This window comes from Biomphalaria glabrata, chromosome 14 (genome assembly GCF_947242115.1).
Source record: "Biomphalaria glabrata chromosome 14, xgBioGlab47.1, whole genome shotgun sequence".
Taxonomy (NCBI): Eukaryota; Metazoa; Mollusca; class Gastropoda; family Planorbidae; genus Biomphalaria; species Biomphalaria glabrata.
The window spans coordinates 1489368-1504488 of record NC_074724.1 but is presented as its reverse complement, the minus strand read 5'-3'; the positions used below and the strand labels follow the sequence as shown (position 1 = coordinate 1504488).

The following is a 15121-nucleotide window of genomic DNA, read 5'->3' as shown; positions in this document are numbered from 1 at the left end:
AGGCCCCTGTCATGAGGTGGTCTAAATTTTAGAAATCGATTAAATCGGCCTATCTCTGTCGATCTTATGGTGTTTGGAGGAGCGGTGGCTAAGTGATACATTTCTTTGCTTCCCAGGTTCGAATCCTGGAATTTTGAATCATAAATCTGGAATCTTAAATTAGCCTCTAAGTCCACCCAGCTCTAATGAATAGGCCTACTTAATGTTTGTTGAGAATAGTATAGTCAGTTTGACGTTGTGCTAGGCACTTGACACCCTCGTTAACCCTGACCGCAGAAACAGACGACTTTTACATGATCTGTCGCATAGATCCTAATGTCTGAAAGAGAACTTTACTTTTACATACTTCTAATGTACTTACCAAGTTCGTGCAGTACAGTCAAGCATCAAATGTTCTTATCAAAATCTTGTAGAAATACGTGAGCTTCAATCAACCCATACATCATTACAGTCACACAATGACTCTTCTAATTATGTAACTGTTGTTTTAATGGAGAAATACGTGAGCTTACACCAATACACCATTACAGTAGTCACTTAATGACTCTTGTAATTATGTAAATTTTGAAATGTAGAAATACATTCAGGTAATCACATATCTCTATAAGGATCAATACAACATTCTTGGTCTTGTGGTTTCTAATATTGAAATTTAGTTAGTGTGTTGTTTTGTTTTAATTGGTTTTTAATACCATTAACTAATTATAATACATTATTTATTTATTTCGTTACCAACATTGCCTATGTCGTTGCGTAGATTATGGTATTAGCACCAATGTTTATTAAAATTTAAGTGCACATTTTTTGAACGCAATTTCTTTGTTGCCTTGCTGCTTGTAGGCTTATGGAGTGGTTTTGGTATGCTGGTGTAACGTTTGTTGAGATTCTTCTTTGTTCCCCTGTTTAGGGTGAGTATCTAAGGCATGACTGCATTTCGCAGTTGTTTCGATGCCATAGTATACTAGACCTTTTGTTAGTTTGTCTTTACTATTTGTTTCTACAGGGAGTTAGTTATGGGATTATCAAGATTTACATTGGAGTTTGTTATCGGCAGTGTGACAGTGTTGAACGTGTGGCGTTGTGGGATAGCAAGGTGCAGAACTATTGTTTAATAGCTATAACCACAATATTCGATTATTTTAGATTCAATGTCATTACTCCATCAGTTGTCATTATTAATTATATTCATGTCATTAAACAGTTACATTGTTAACATTGAGTCGATTATTTATTGTAAGCACGAAGGTGCCTGTTGAATGTCAAGGGCCCGGGCAAACGAGCTAAGGCCTTAACATAACCCTGACAGCCTACTCGTCGACATATTTTTATTTACACTTTTAAAATATGATGCAGAAAATTTATTGAAAATTTCTAAAGGTGCAAAAAAAGACATGGCTGCATGAAAAAAAGGACTTTGAAAAATTAATATCAAACAACACACAATAATTTTTTTTCGATTCATTTTTTTTTATCATTGATAACTTTTTGTATTTGAAATGTTTGCAAACTTTTAAATTACCTTTTAAATGAAAAAAACAAACAAACAAAATACGAACTACGTCTAGTAATTTTTTCCACAAACCTGATCGTCGATAGCAAGTTCTAGATCTACACCTGGTATATTTTGTTTGTAAATAAACAGGTTTCAATTATTGTAAATGTTAATTACAAACAACAGCATCAATAACAAGGGAAACAAAATATTGTAAGTTTAAAGACAGCATACACAATTTATTTACATAACAAGAAAAAAAGTTGATCTAAGGCAATAGGAAGATTTGTATTTTTTCTAAGTCCAAAACAAAATGTTTGTAGTAAATAAATAAATCAATATCTATTACAAAGTATAAATGTATTTATCTCAAGACTAAAGAGACATTTGATTTTGATGTTTAGAATGTCAAAGGTTCTCAAAACATCTTCATGGTGGAGCTGGACAACTCACAATGGAAACAACTTAATAGACATGACTAACTCCACTGCAATTTAACCCAGACTTCAAAAAACATCCAGTGTGGATAAGATTAGTAAAAGTCCAGTTATACCCTAGACAGTAGACATGTGCTCCACTACTTCCTGGACATGTACAAGTTGTATAAGTAAACTGAGATTTATTAATATCCACCTCTATTTTGTCCTTCCATTGACCAACACTGATTTGTTTAGAACATCCATGAGGATGTGACACTATAAAAGTCAACTTTTTTTTAGATCTAGAGTAAGAGTATTTGTGATAGACTTTCATATTGATTTTTTCAAAATCTATGCATGTTTTCATCAGTTTATTTCCTAAATTATCATCACATGTCACACATCTCAACTCACACCTGTCATCCTCAATTATGGTATCAGTAACACAGAGCTTATCAACAATGACCTCTGGACTTCCATCTCTATCATAAAACAATCTCAAGGTTGTGTATTCGGCCTCAATGTTATCAAAAACCACATGTGTGGCTGTGTTCACTCCAAACTCCCACCACACTTTGCTGGATGAGTTTGATTTTTCACATTTTCTACACCAACACTTTGGGTAGCCAGTACGTCCAAAGTGTACGTCTCCATCTTGATACTTGTTTATAATCCACACTCTTCCACTTCCTGTATATAAATTATTTTTTTTTTCTGACATTTTAAAATATGGATATGGTTGAGATGTCTTAGGCCAATGCTCAGGTCTGTGTGGACTTATCTTTCTAACATTAATTTGAACAGTGAGGTCAGCTGTAACTTTGATGAGTTCATACAAATCATCGTCTTGAAGATCGTCAGGTAAATCTTTCAAGGCGAATGTATCAACAGGTATAAACTGGCTGTGACCTGGATTCTTCTTACAGTCACGTCGATGTTTGTGTAGATCAGCTTCTCCACCTTCTGACTTTTGAAATTCATGATCACCTGGAGAACAAGGAAATAAACTTGATCCAATGTTTACAACACAATGTACAGTATTGAGTCTATCAAGAGATATCTATAAATAGATCAAGTCTAACTCATGTATTGATCTCTACAGTTTATACACTAAAAATGAAACTCAAAAATTACCAATTAGTTGACCTTTAACCTCATCTGACTGGACTTTGGACTGGTCATTGGTGAAATGATGAGGATCTGAAAGGATGAAAGTCAAATAACTATTTTATATTTTCTTTTGGACAAACTGAAATAGTTTAAATGCATGTGTCAATCAGTCTAATTTTTTTACAGATATAATTTTTTTTTAAACAACAATTTGTTTTTTCAAAATACTGCATTTTTTTCATAGAAAAGAAACTAATTATTTAAAGTAAAGTTCTAGAAGCTAAGCATAGACCTAACTTTGCAACAACTTGAATTTGACATGCTAATTGTCATTGTTCTAAATTCTAGTGAAAAATTTGATAATCAAATAAAACCATAACACTAGTTTAAACTTAGGAATTGTTTCTTGCTGAATGTATCAACAGGTATAAACTGGCTATGACCTGGATTCTTCTCACAGCCCACAAGATATTTGTGTAGATCAGCTTTTCCACCTTCTGACTCCTGAGTTTTATGATCATCTGGAGGACAAGGAAATAAACTTGATCCAATGTTTACAACACAATGTACAGTATTGAGTCTTTCAAGAGATATCTATAAATAGATCAAGTCTAACTCATGTGTTGATCTCTACAGTTTATACACTAAAAATGAAACTCAGAAGTTACCAATTAGTGGATCTTCAACATCATCTGACTGGACCTTGGACTGGTCATTGGTGAAATGATGAGAATCTGAAAGGATGAAAGTCAAATAACTATTTTATATTTTCTTTTCTTTTATTATTATTAGAAAATAGACTTATACAAAAACCTTTCTCTATCTAAACATTTACAAACCAAAAGTTTACCTGTATCTTGATTCTCATCCCCAAGACTGATAAAGTCTGCTAGGTCAGGGGGATAATATGGAAAAACTGAAATAGTTTAAATACATATGTCAGTCAGTCTATTTTTTTACAGATATAATTATTTTCTAAAAGAACACAAAATATTTGTCAAAATACTGCATTTTTCTATAGAGAAGAAACTAAATATTTAAAATAAAGTTCTAGAAGCTGAACATAGACCTAACTTTGCAACAACTTGAATTTGACATGCTACTTATTATTGTGCAAAATTTTAGTAAAAAAATTTGATAATAAAATAAAGCCATAAGACTAGTTTTAAAATTAGGTATTGTTTCACTCTGATTTTATACCAGTTTGATCAATGAGTTCTTTTGCAAAAGAAATGAATGTACAGTTCTGAAAATTAGAACAAAACATGTATATAAAGTTGCTTTCATTTGTTTCTTTATATATAAAGAAATTTACATCAATGAAATATTATCAGAAAAATCTAATTTTTATATCTCTTTTGCTTGTAGAGTAAAAAAGAAATATTTTGTTGTTTTTTTTAATTGTATTAAGGACACTTGATACTGAAGTCAAGCCTGATTTGTAGTTGCATGGACACTACTTTGCTATTCTACTTTGCATTGGGTTGCAGGCATCGCGAGACCGGACTGGACTGTTTGCATGTGAGGTGTACTTGCCTGATAACTAGATCTATGTATAATTTCACTTAATTTAGGCCTTCTATAATGGTATTTATTATTTGGCATAATCATCATTTATGTTTGAGTTGTGATTTTTTGGCACATAATCACAATGTAGGCCAAGTTTCTCCAACCTCCATCTCAGAGGCCATCTGCTACCAGTGAATACTGTCAGCTACTTTATTTTATGCCAATGATGACAAAATATCGCCTAAATAAATCCGTCCTACTCAAAACTCGCCAAGCAAGATCGCCTTTGACAAGCAGTCGTCTCCCGTGTAGGATAAGTGATAGTGAAAGCATAACAATTAATAAATAGATGTCATTTTGTTCAAATTCGCCATTTTTTTTTAAAGGAGGGCGCTGGTGGATTTTTTTAAAGAAAAGATACAAAAGTGGGGCGGTACGCTAAAAAAAGGTTAAAGACCACTGATTAAGATTTTTTGTTGAGATATGGGCAATGTTAGAGTTGTGCCTAAATAAAAGAAAATTTTGTAGTTAATTTAAACAACTATAGACTTACTTTTTCTGGTTTGAATATTTTACACACTTTTCTATCAAATGGAGTTTTTCTCTTGCAGGACATCTTTGACGAAATAAAAAAATAAATAAGAATCGGTTCAAAAATTTTTTTCACCAAACATACAAGGGCAGATAACTGAAACTTTTTTTTAACACTTTGCTACCCAAAGAGACATTTTTATCTTCCAGTTCAAGAAATGACGTACAAAACTATGAGTACTTTGTAGACCTTGTTGTAACTCATGTTTCACTTTTTTTTTCCATACATTTCCGAACATTAGCTGTGAACGTTTGTTGTTACAGTTTTTATCTGAGCTTTGCCCAGCCCTTTTCTTTTCTTTTGACAAGCCTTGATATGTCCTAAAGAGTTGTCCGCACTTGCTGTCAATGTTTGGGATCCAGTTGTCTCTCACAGGAGAGTATTTTTTATGTTTATTTCTGGACATGTGTCGGCGGAATTCGACTAACTTTACGTTAAGGAAGTAGAATTAATTAAGTAAATTTGCAAACGACGAAAAAATCTACCAAACTTTGGTGTCTATTGATAATTTATATTTAGCTAGAAATTCCTTCAGTCACAAAAAATATGTGTAGACACTATATTAAAATATCACTATCTGATAAGTTTAGTTTTCATTTTACCACATAATTGGCGCTATACATTGAATTATAAACTCACATACAGATACAAACATATACGTGCAATTATAACCACACACATGCCCAGCTTGTGAATCAAAAGTTATCTACCGTGTCTATGTCAGAGGACTTGGCGGCTGAGTGGTTAAGTGCTTGGCTTCCGAACCTTGGGTCCTGTGTTCGAATCTCAATAAAGACTGGTATTTTGAATCCATTGGTTTATGAATTTATTTAAAAGTTATTGTAAATTTTACAATAATATTTATTAAAAATTAGAAACAGACGGCCTTCATGATTGACATTCGGCTATCTCGTTTTAAGGTCGCATCTTATTTTATATAAAACAGACGTTACTCAAAAAAATATGACTATATCCTAGGCGTAATGCATATATTTATACATATTAAATAATGACCTAAATTTGCCAAGTCAATGGTTTTCCTGGCTAGCTCAGGCATCCATTCCACGCTCTTATAGCATTAGGGAAGATGGAGCATTTGTACAAAATAGTCTTAGCATATGGAACGAGGAATGTGCCTTTACCTTTGAGTTTTGTTTTTTAGTATTTTATTAGATTTTGTTTTTGTATTTTAAGATTATGGTTCAGTGTTTTATGTATAACTGCTACTTCACTGTAATAAGAAATAAAGGAACACTGAAGAGTAACCTAAAACAAGGCTTTATTAAACTAGAACGACACATGAACTGACGAAAGAGACTTGGACTGTAGCACACTAAATCAATGTTGTGAACACATTCTCACGACGTTACACAAACATAAACAAATAGCAACTATTTCACCACATTCACCCCGCCTAGAATTAAAATAGCAAGTATAGTAATATAGTAGGCCAATAGCATAAATAAAAGAGAATGCCAGTGCCTGTAATACAATAGATCAATAAATAGTGTCGAAATTTCTCTTGTAAACAATAGTGAATGGTGATGCAAAGAAACCTAAAAACCAGTATTTGTTGTATGACTTATAAACAATTACTAGTTTCTGTTTTAAATATTACAAATAGTGTAGTAAGTAGACATGTACGTAAGTAAGTGAAGAGTAAACTCTAATATCAGTAGCAAGAGATAAACAATGCCATTTTATGTAGAACATATGTAGTGCAATAAAGGAACAACTCTAGACTCTATAGTTCGGTCTGGTTCTTCTCTCTCTCAAGTTGTAACGGGGTTGACTATCCTGTTCTACAGTTTGGGAGTCACTAGTGAGTTCCTGAGCGTCAAGTGGGGTATTTTCAAGAGGAAGCGCTCGGAGGTCCTCAGAGCCTACCAGGGGTTCTTTCCTTTCTTGTATCACCGTAGGGGTGTTGACTGGTACTTCCGTGTTTTGAGTTTCTGGAGGATATTCATTATCCTCACCCTGAGGGAAGAACGAAGGTTCACTTGTTGTTGTGGATGGGGAGGGGGTGGGAGCCAAGCGTCTTAGAGAGACCGTCTCCTCTTGACCGCTAGGCAACCGTACGACAGCATATTGGGGGTTGCACATCAGCAATTCGACTTCCTCCGTGAGAGGATCATACTTTGAAGATCGGTTCTCTCTTCTCAGCAACACTCTACCTGGGCTAGATAGCCAAGTGGGGATAGATATCCCGAAGGAGGATTTTCGGTTGAACCGGAAAACTCTCTCATGTGGAGTTTCGTTTGTTGCCGTAGATAGTAATGATCTAATCGAGTATAGGGCCTGGTTCAAGACAAGCTCCCATCTCGAGATCGGGAGATCGAGGTCTTTCAGTGCTAAAGTAACAGCGTTCCATAGAGTTTTGTTTAGTCGTTCAATTTGTCCGTTGCCTGAGGGATTAAAGGCGGTTGTTCTACTTGTAGCTATTCCCCTCTCGTGCAGAAAGGATTGCACCTCCCTCGACATAAAGGACGTACCTCTGTCAGAATGGACGTACTCTGGCATCCCAACAAAGGAAAACAGCTGATTTAAACACTTTATGACAGTGGATGAGGACATATCGGGACATGGGTAGGCAAATGGGAAGCGTGAGTACTCATCCACCATTGTTAATAAGTATTTATTGTGAGTAGCAGATGGGAGTGGCCCCTTAAAATCAATGCTTACTCTCTGAAATGGTTGGGTAGCTTTGATGAGGGTGCCTGAAAACTGTTTGAAGAATCTAGGCTTCAGTTCAGCGCAAGTTTTACATTGGTTTACCACTTTGCGGACGTCCTCGCAGGAAAAAGGTAAGTTCTTGGTCCGAACGAAATGGAGGAGTCTCGTGACCCCTGGGTGACAGAGGTTGTTGTGTAACAGTTTGAGGTCTTCTCCAGTCATTGCTGACGCAAAGTGGTTCCTTGAAAAGGTATCCGCCGCAGCGTTTTGTTTCCCGGGTCGATATACGACGTCATATTGGAAACAACTAAGCTCCAGTCGCCATCTTTGAATCTTTTCGTTTTTGATCTTGCCCTTGTTCTGCTGGTCAAACATAAAAGACACTGAGCGTTGATCTGTAACCAATGTGAAGGGTCTACTGATAAGGTAATGTTGCCATTTTCTCAGGGCTTCTACGATAGCGTATGCTTCTTTTTCCACTGCTGAGTGTCTGCGTTCACTATTAGTGAGTGTTCTTGAAAAGAAGGCGACAGGACGGCCGTCTTGATTAAGAGTGGCGGCAATCGCAATGTCAGAGGCATCTGTTTCGACTGTTAGTGGTCGATTGTAGTCTATCGTCGACACAGCAGCGTTTTCAAGTTCGTGTTTTAGCTGTTTAAAAGCTTGTTGTATTTGTTCAGGGGGAGGAAAGGCTTTGTTGTTCACCAATAAATGGATCTTGTTGGAGAAATTTGGGATCCATTGAGAATAATAGGACAGTAGTCCAATCACCCGCTTTTGTGATTTCATGTCTTGTGGTGGAGGTAGGTTTCTCAATGCTTGAAATCTTTCGGGGTCTGGTCTTAATTGCCCTTGTGAGATTTCGTAGCCTAGGAGGCATACTTTATTAGTCGCAATAGCACTTTTATCATTGTTGAAGGTGATACCGTACTTTTTAGCTGCATTGAGAAATCTCTGTAGATTCTGGTCGTGGCTAATGGAGTCAAGTCCGCAGATGGTTACGTTATCCACGTAAGCGAACGTGTCCTGTAGCCCTGCCTCCTCAATTATTGTGTTGATCGTCCTTTGAAATGCGGCGACTCCGTTTGTCACTCCAAAAGGAATGCGGCAAAACTGATAAAGCTTTCCGCCAGCCTCGAACGCCGTGTACTGCTTTTCATCATCCCTGATAGGTATCTGGTGGTAAGCGCTTTTGAGGTCAAATGTACTGTACATTGAGTATTTAGATATTTCCTGAACCAGTTCATCCACTTTTGGCACGGGATACGCGTCGAGGTAAGTGAATCGATTGATGGTTTGGCTATAGTCGATAACCATTCTCTTTTTGTGCCTTTCATTCGTTGTTACAATTATCTGGGCTCGCCACGGGGACGTGGAAGGCTCAATAATTTTGTCAGATAGAAGTCTCTTGATTTCAGTTTGAATGAATTTGGAGTCAGGCATAGAATATTTTCTAGATTTAGTGGCTATGGGATGGCAGTTAGGAGCCAGATTAGCGAAGAGGCGAGGGGCTTCAACTCGTGCAGCTTTCAGCGTACAGACCTGGAGAGTGCTTCGTTTTCCTTCAAATGGGATCATCAGTTTTTCGTGCTGGCTGATGAAATCTAGCCCTAAGATTACATCAGATACTAGTCCATCTAGTAGTGAGAGCTTAACACTTTCATATTGTTCATCTTTGTACTTTATTTTAGCGAAAATATGGCCGTGAGTAGTGCGAGAAAGATGTGTAGAGGCCATGTAGATTCTGTTTCTGGACGTTTCTAATTTCCATTTGTACCTTTTAGCAATTGAAGAAGATATATAGCTTTCACTGCTCCCCGTATCTACGAGAGCCTTCAATGGTACTCCATTGACGAGTATTGAAATAGTAGATTTAGTAAGACCGGACGCTGGTGTCGATGCCCAGGAAGATCCAACGGTTGTAGTCCGAGACGTGTCATCATCTGCTTTCACTATGGCTGAGGTTGTAGATTTGAGTGTCTGTCTGGTCGATTTACAGACTTTCTGGAAATGGCCCCTCTTACCGCACAAGTTGCATGTAGCGTCACGGGCCGGACATCTAAAGCGTTGATGTGGGCTGTTTCCACAAAAGAAACATCTTTTACTAGTCGCCGCACTCACCTCGTGTTCTACTTTTGTCATTGGAGAAAGGCTCTCCTCGTCGGCGCTAGCTCCACAGGGAGTTTCAGAGTGGATGTTATACGCCATGGCATGGTTATGGGCATATTCGAGTTGTCTTGCCTCTTCATAGGCGCACTGTAGAGTTAGAGTAGATTTCTCTAAGAGTCGCAGCCTTATGCTGTTTGAAGCCAGTCCAGTAATGAAGGCGTCTCTTACAAAGATATCTCTGTGTTCTTCAGCGGTGACAGCTTTGAAGTCACAGTCTTTGGCCATACTTTTAAGCTTAAGTAGGAAGGAGTCAACGGTTTGTCCGTTCTCTTGTCGACAAAGAGTTATCATGTGCCGTGCAAAAATTTCGCTTTTAGGCTTCACGTAGACACTTTGTAGAACTTTGATTGATTCTTCGAACGTTGTACACTCACTTATGTACTGAAATACGCTCGAAGAAACGTAGTTTTCTAGTAATTTCTTTTTGTCAATCTCGCAATGAGAGACTGAGGAGATGAAATTCTCAAATGTTCTCAGCCAGTGCAGCCACTTCTCGGCAGCCGATGGCGAGCTAGGCTCTATGTCTAGCTCTTTTGGCATATATAGACGTTCCATTTGTATTACTACTTTTACTTACAGACTGAGAATAGTGTTGAACGAAAATCCAAAAAAGATACGTGAGGCACATAGATCCATGGAATTAAAAATTTCTATTTTAATAAATCGTAATAAGAAATAAAGGAACACTGAAGAGTAACCTAAAACAAGGCTTTATTAAACTAGAACGACACATGAACTGACGAAAGAGACTTGGACTGTAGCACACTAAATCAATGTTGTGAACACATTCTCACGACGTTACACAAACATAAACAAATAGCAACTATTTCACCACATTCACTTTTTAAAATTCTATCCTAAAGGCTTTCTAAATTTAGTGATTTTACAATAGTGTTACTCTATTCAAATTTAAACATTCGTTTGTTATGAAACTTACTACTCTTTTTTTTTTTTGCGTCTGTTCCAGTTTCTTAATGTTTTTCTTGAGTTAAAAGAAATCTGCTTACATAGATAATTTATAAAATGGTTCACTTTTTGGAAAAGAAAAAAAGTAGCCTTTACATTAGAACTTTGAAAGATCAAAAAAGTCATGATGTTCTATTTTCATTTCTCATGTAGTTTCTGATATTTAAACGGGAAAGACGGACGGACGGAAACACAGACCACAAAATACTAATAGCATTCATTCCCCTTTCGAAGACCACTAAAATTTTAAGATATGATTAATACAGCAATTTGATCCCAAGACAGTGGCGTCAATCAGGGAGGTGAGATGCTGTCTGCAACGGCTGACACTCGTGTGACACCCAAGTTGGAAAAATTGATATGTAAAAGCAGCTCATCCGAAAAAAAAATTAAGTCTCATGTTACATAACCAAACACCTAGACTAATAATCTTGAATATATATATATATATTGTTACGATTCTCTTCTACTCAGACCTTCTGTAAACACTGCTAAATACAACACAACACATCAACACATAAAGAACTTGACAACAAGGCTCCAAATATTCTGGTACTTAAGGATCAAATAAAACAACCAATACGACACAATTGGCAATACAATCAACAGCTACAACGTTAGACCGAATATTACTGTACTAAACTCATAAACTCTACTGTCTCTTCCTGGACTCGTACGTTTCACTGGAGGACTGCACCAGGACCGATTTCATTGCTGACTAACAGTCCCGGTCTCAACGCGCTCGGTCTTAAACTGCCGCTTTCCTACACACTGTGTCTCTGGTCTACGCAGGCTTATGATCAGATGACCATAACACGGGCGCTATTCACTTGCAAAGCTCATGCCAGTACTGTCCCTTGCCTTTCAATATAGCACCCTAAACCATTTTGCATCGCGAATAGGGTTATATATATATGTATTTTTACAAATGAACAGTGACAAGTAGAGGTAAACGTGTGACCCCAGCGAGATGACACAGAAGCCATTGTCCTCTGGAATCTATGCGAATAAACAAAGGCAGGATGTGACGTGTCCTCACGTGTTGTTCCAGGGGAAAAACAGATCTAAGAAGTGGGCAGTTACTAATGAACAGTGACAGATAGATGACACTGCAGCGAGTGTTCTCTGGAATCTACATGTTTAAATAAAGACAGGATGTGACGTTTCCTCAGTGTTGTTCCAGAGGATACTAGCAGTGTTTGTGCAACTTTGGAGGAGCGATTTGGGGCTCTTAATAAGTCAGTCGTGAGTGAGCCGTTACAGTCGATACAGACGATGTAAGACGTGTGCGGCTCTAGTGGAAGAGAAATGTGTACGAATTGATGCAAGTTAACTAGGGTAGAGTTAACTGGAGTGGACTACTGTCGTTAAAGTCTATACAGCGAACTACAGTGGACTTGAACCGTTGCAGTCGATACAGTCGATGTAAGACGTGTTCGGCTCTGATTCGGTAGACTTGAGTTCGACTTGGTTCAGCTTTGGGAGACCTGAAGCGACACTGGGAAGTGTGTCGGCGGTCTGTTCTGTGGAATACGGCTCGATGCAAGTTGAGGAGAGATGAATTGCAACGAAGTGAAGAGATGAATTGCAACGAAGTATAGCTAACTGTAAACTGACAAATATTGTACAGTCTTCTACGCTACATGTTACAGTGACGAATTGTTAGAGTTAATAGTCATTAAAGTTATAATGAAACTGAAAGTTAAGTCGTCAAGTTCTTTGCAGTGTTTTTATTTGTGTTGCCTACTAGTAGATTTAAACAAAAAAATTCAGAAATACGTAACAATATATATATATATATTGTTATGGCTATTCCGACAATGAAATGACAATGAAACAAATAGGAGGTAAACTTAAATATAATTCAATAACACCGGCGAAAGTCCGCAACAATAGATGTAGTGGACACTGATGGTGGTCAAGAAATATGTTTAATGATCAAGAAGGGAATCGTCCGATGTCAACTAGGTCCGTAAACTACTTCTTATTCTTGCTGTGATAAGAAAAGTGTCTTGTCTCTGTCAAATTCTAGAGCGTTCTTGTTTTCAACTATCTATCACGTCATTCTGTCGCTAAGTAAAAGATTTTCCCTTATTCCCGAAACAAAATAACTAAATCCTAATCATGTCATAACAACTCAGAAAGAACAAAGGACTCAGCAAGTATATATCTAACTTTGTTGTAATCTATCAGAACATTCCAAATCAAGCTATGTCTGACTATGATAACATATCAGATACCGTCTCTGACGTGGGCGCGCCTGCTTATGCACGATTATGTGTGTGTGTGTGTGTTAATGTTTAGCAAGTGTGGGTTTGTCGTTTGTCTGCTATATGCTTTTTTTTTCTGTTATGTGTCAGTGTGTCTGAAGTATTTATGTTTTTTCTGACATGTGTATGTTTGTTTAATGTGTGTTTGTATATTGGAAGTTTGTATCTATGCTTGACGTGTATGTCTTGCGTATGTTTGCATGTCAAATTTGCTGGCGGATCCAATGGTTTGGGGACGGTAGGGGCGATCGCCCCCCCCCCTCCTCACAAGACCGACCTCTTTGGGGAGGTTAAACGTATTTTAGTTCAGAAATCAAACAATTTGTATACAAATTGTTTACCTATGTTAATAATAAAAAAAGTAATTATTTATATCTCAAACCTTTTTTTTTTGTAGACACCAGAGCTTGTTAACATAATCTATATGATTAAAACTTGTTATTGATATTTTAACCCATCTATACCATCTCCACCCTACCCACCCCACCAAACATCGATACTGTCTTTCCGAATGACTATTATATCACGATTCAATTTCTGACAAACTAATTTAAAAAATATTTACTTTCTAACCTTTTTTTTTTTAAATTTACAACGACCTTCTTGATAACGTTCTACTTTCCAACAATCTATATTGAACTTTTTTTTAAAGCTGACACAAGTGACACAAACGCCCTCAAAAAGAGAATATCCTCCTATTAGATTTGTGTGATCTCAAATGGTAAATAATATATTGAAAGCACAATCTATGGTATTTTATACCTTTTAAAGTTCAGATACAACTGCTATTTTATTTATTTCCGAAAGCGAAAAATGTATTGTAAAAATAAACTATACACGCATTTTGCATAAAAAAATTGTTCAAAATATTTATTTTCAATGATAAAAAAACAACAACTTTAAAAAAAATAAATAAAAAAATGGAGACATTTAAGTTAGTTGTTTGTAAGTTGGGCATTTTTAAAACAAATTGCCGTACAAAAAAAAAATGAAACATTTTTTTACAAAGTTAAAGATTTTTTTTCTGTTTAAAATAAAATGTTTACTTTTGTTTTAAAAGAGAAAAAAATCTATTTAAGTATACATATATAGCGTTTGGCTTCCGAACCTGAGGTCCATGGTTTAAATCCTTGTGAAGACTGCGATTTTTATATTATATTTTTATATTTATATATATTTTAAGGGCGGCCCTGAGTCCACCGAGCTCTAATGGTTAACCGACTTTAGTTGGGGAAAGTAAAGGCGGTTGGTCGTTGTGCTGGCCACATAACACCCTGCTAGTTAACCGTTGGCCAAAAAAAAACAGATGACCTTAACGTCATCTGCCCTATAGATCTCAAGATCTGAAGGGGAAACTTTACTTTTTTAATATGCATTTATGTTGAATGCAATTGAAAACTACAATAGATACTATGTAAAAGATATCAAATACTTACATTATAACATTGCTCGTCAATGTCCAAAGAGACGCAACCGTTAATTATATTTATACATTAGTACAATCAATTAGGCCAGGTTGAAATGAAGTTTTATCTTCAAAGATATCAGTTATTTAATACATGTGAATAATATTATTAAAATTCACAAATCTCCCTTTCATCTGATATCATCAGGTTCGTCAGATTAACAACACAACAGTATTAAAATAAGCTTATTATTGTGAATAGTCTGTAGCTTCTGATATAGTTTCTAATGTTCTTGCTGAAAATATTGAAGCCACTTCAAGAACCGAGTTTGAGTTTGTGTTTCCATTGTAACATTATATCTGCCCCCTTCCACGTAACAATGTCACAATAACTATGTCAAGTATAGTACGTACAACTAACTTAAAATGAGATCCCGTGCTATATAAATGTGTTGTAAAATGTTTTACATGTTTTGGATATTTCTTCAGAGTTGAATTAGGTTAGGGAGATGGTTA

General features: G+C 36.3%; 2 protein-coding genes across 4 annotated transcripts; both read right to left on the bottom strand.

Annotated features, from left to right (window-relative positions):
• Positions 1 to 1703: 1703 nt before the first annotated feature.
• LOC129922821 (uncharacterized) lies at positions 1704 to 14757 on the bottom strand. 3 transcript variants are annotated; one of them, XM_056010371.1, is made up of 8 exons: positions 14637 to 14757; positions 5084 to 5146; positions 4222 to 4267; positions 3872 to 3937; positions 3690 to 3755; positions 3465 to 3542; positions 3046 to 3111; positions 1704 to 2898 (listed from the first exon to the last, which is right to left on the bottom strand). In XM_056010371.1, the coding sequence occupies exons 2-8, from the start codon at positions 5144 to 5146 to the stop codon at positions 1958 to 1960; spliced, it is 1326 nt and encodes a 441-aa protein (XP_055866346.1). In that variant the 5' UTR covers positions 14637 to 14757; the 3' UTR covers positions 1704 to 1957. The 3 variants fall into 3 exon arrangements, with proteins under 3 accessions (XP_055866346.1, XP_055866344.1, XP_055866347.1); XM_056010369.1 differs by lacking the exon at positions 14637 to 14757 and adding an exon at positions 5833 to 5958; XM_056010372.1 differs by lacking the exons at positions 3465 to 3542; positions 3690 to 3755; positions 14637 to 14757 and adding an exon at positions 5833 to 5957.
• Positions 6386 to 10829, bottom strand: LOC129922818 (uncharacterized). The gene has a single exon (XM_056010363.1). It carries the CDS (start codon positions 10517 to 10519, stop codon positions 6860 to 6862), a length of 3660 nt encoding a protein of 1219 aa, XP_055866338.1. The 5' UTR covers positions 10520 to 10829; the 3' UTR covers positions 6386 to 6859.
• Positions 14758 to 15121: the final 364 nt, after the last annotated feature.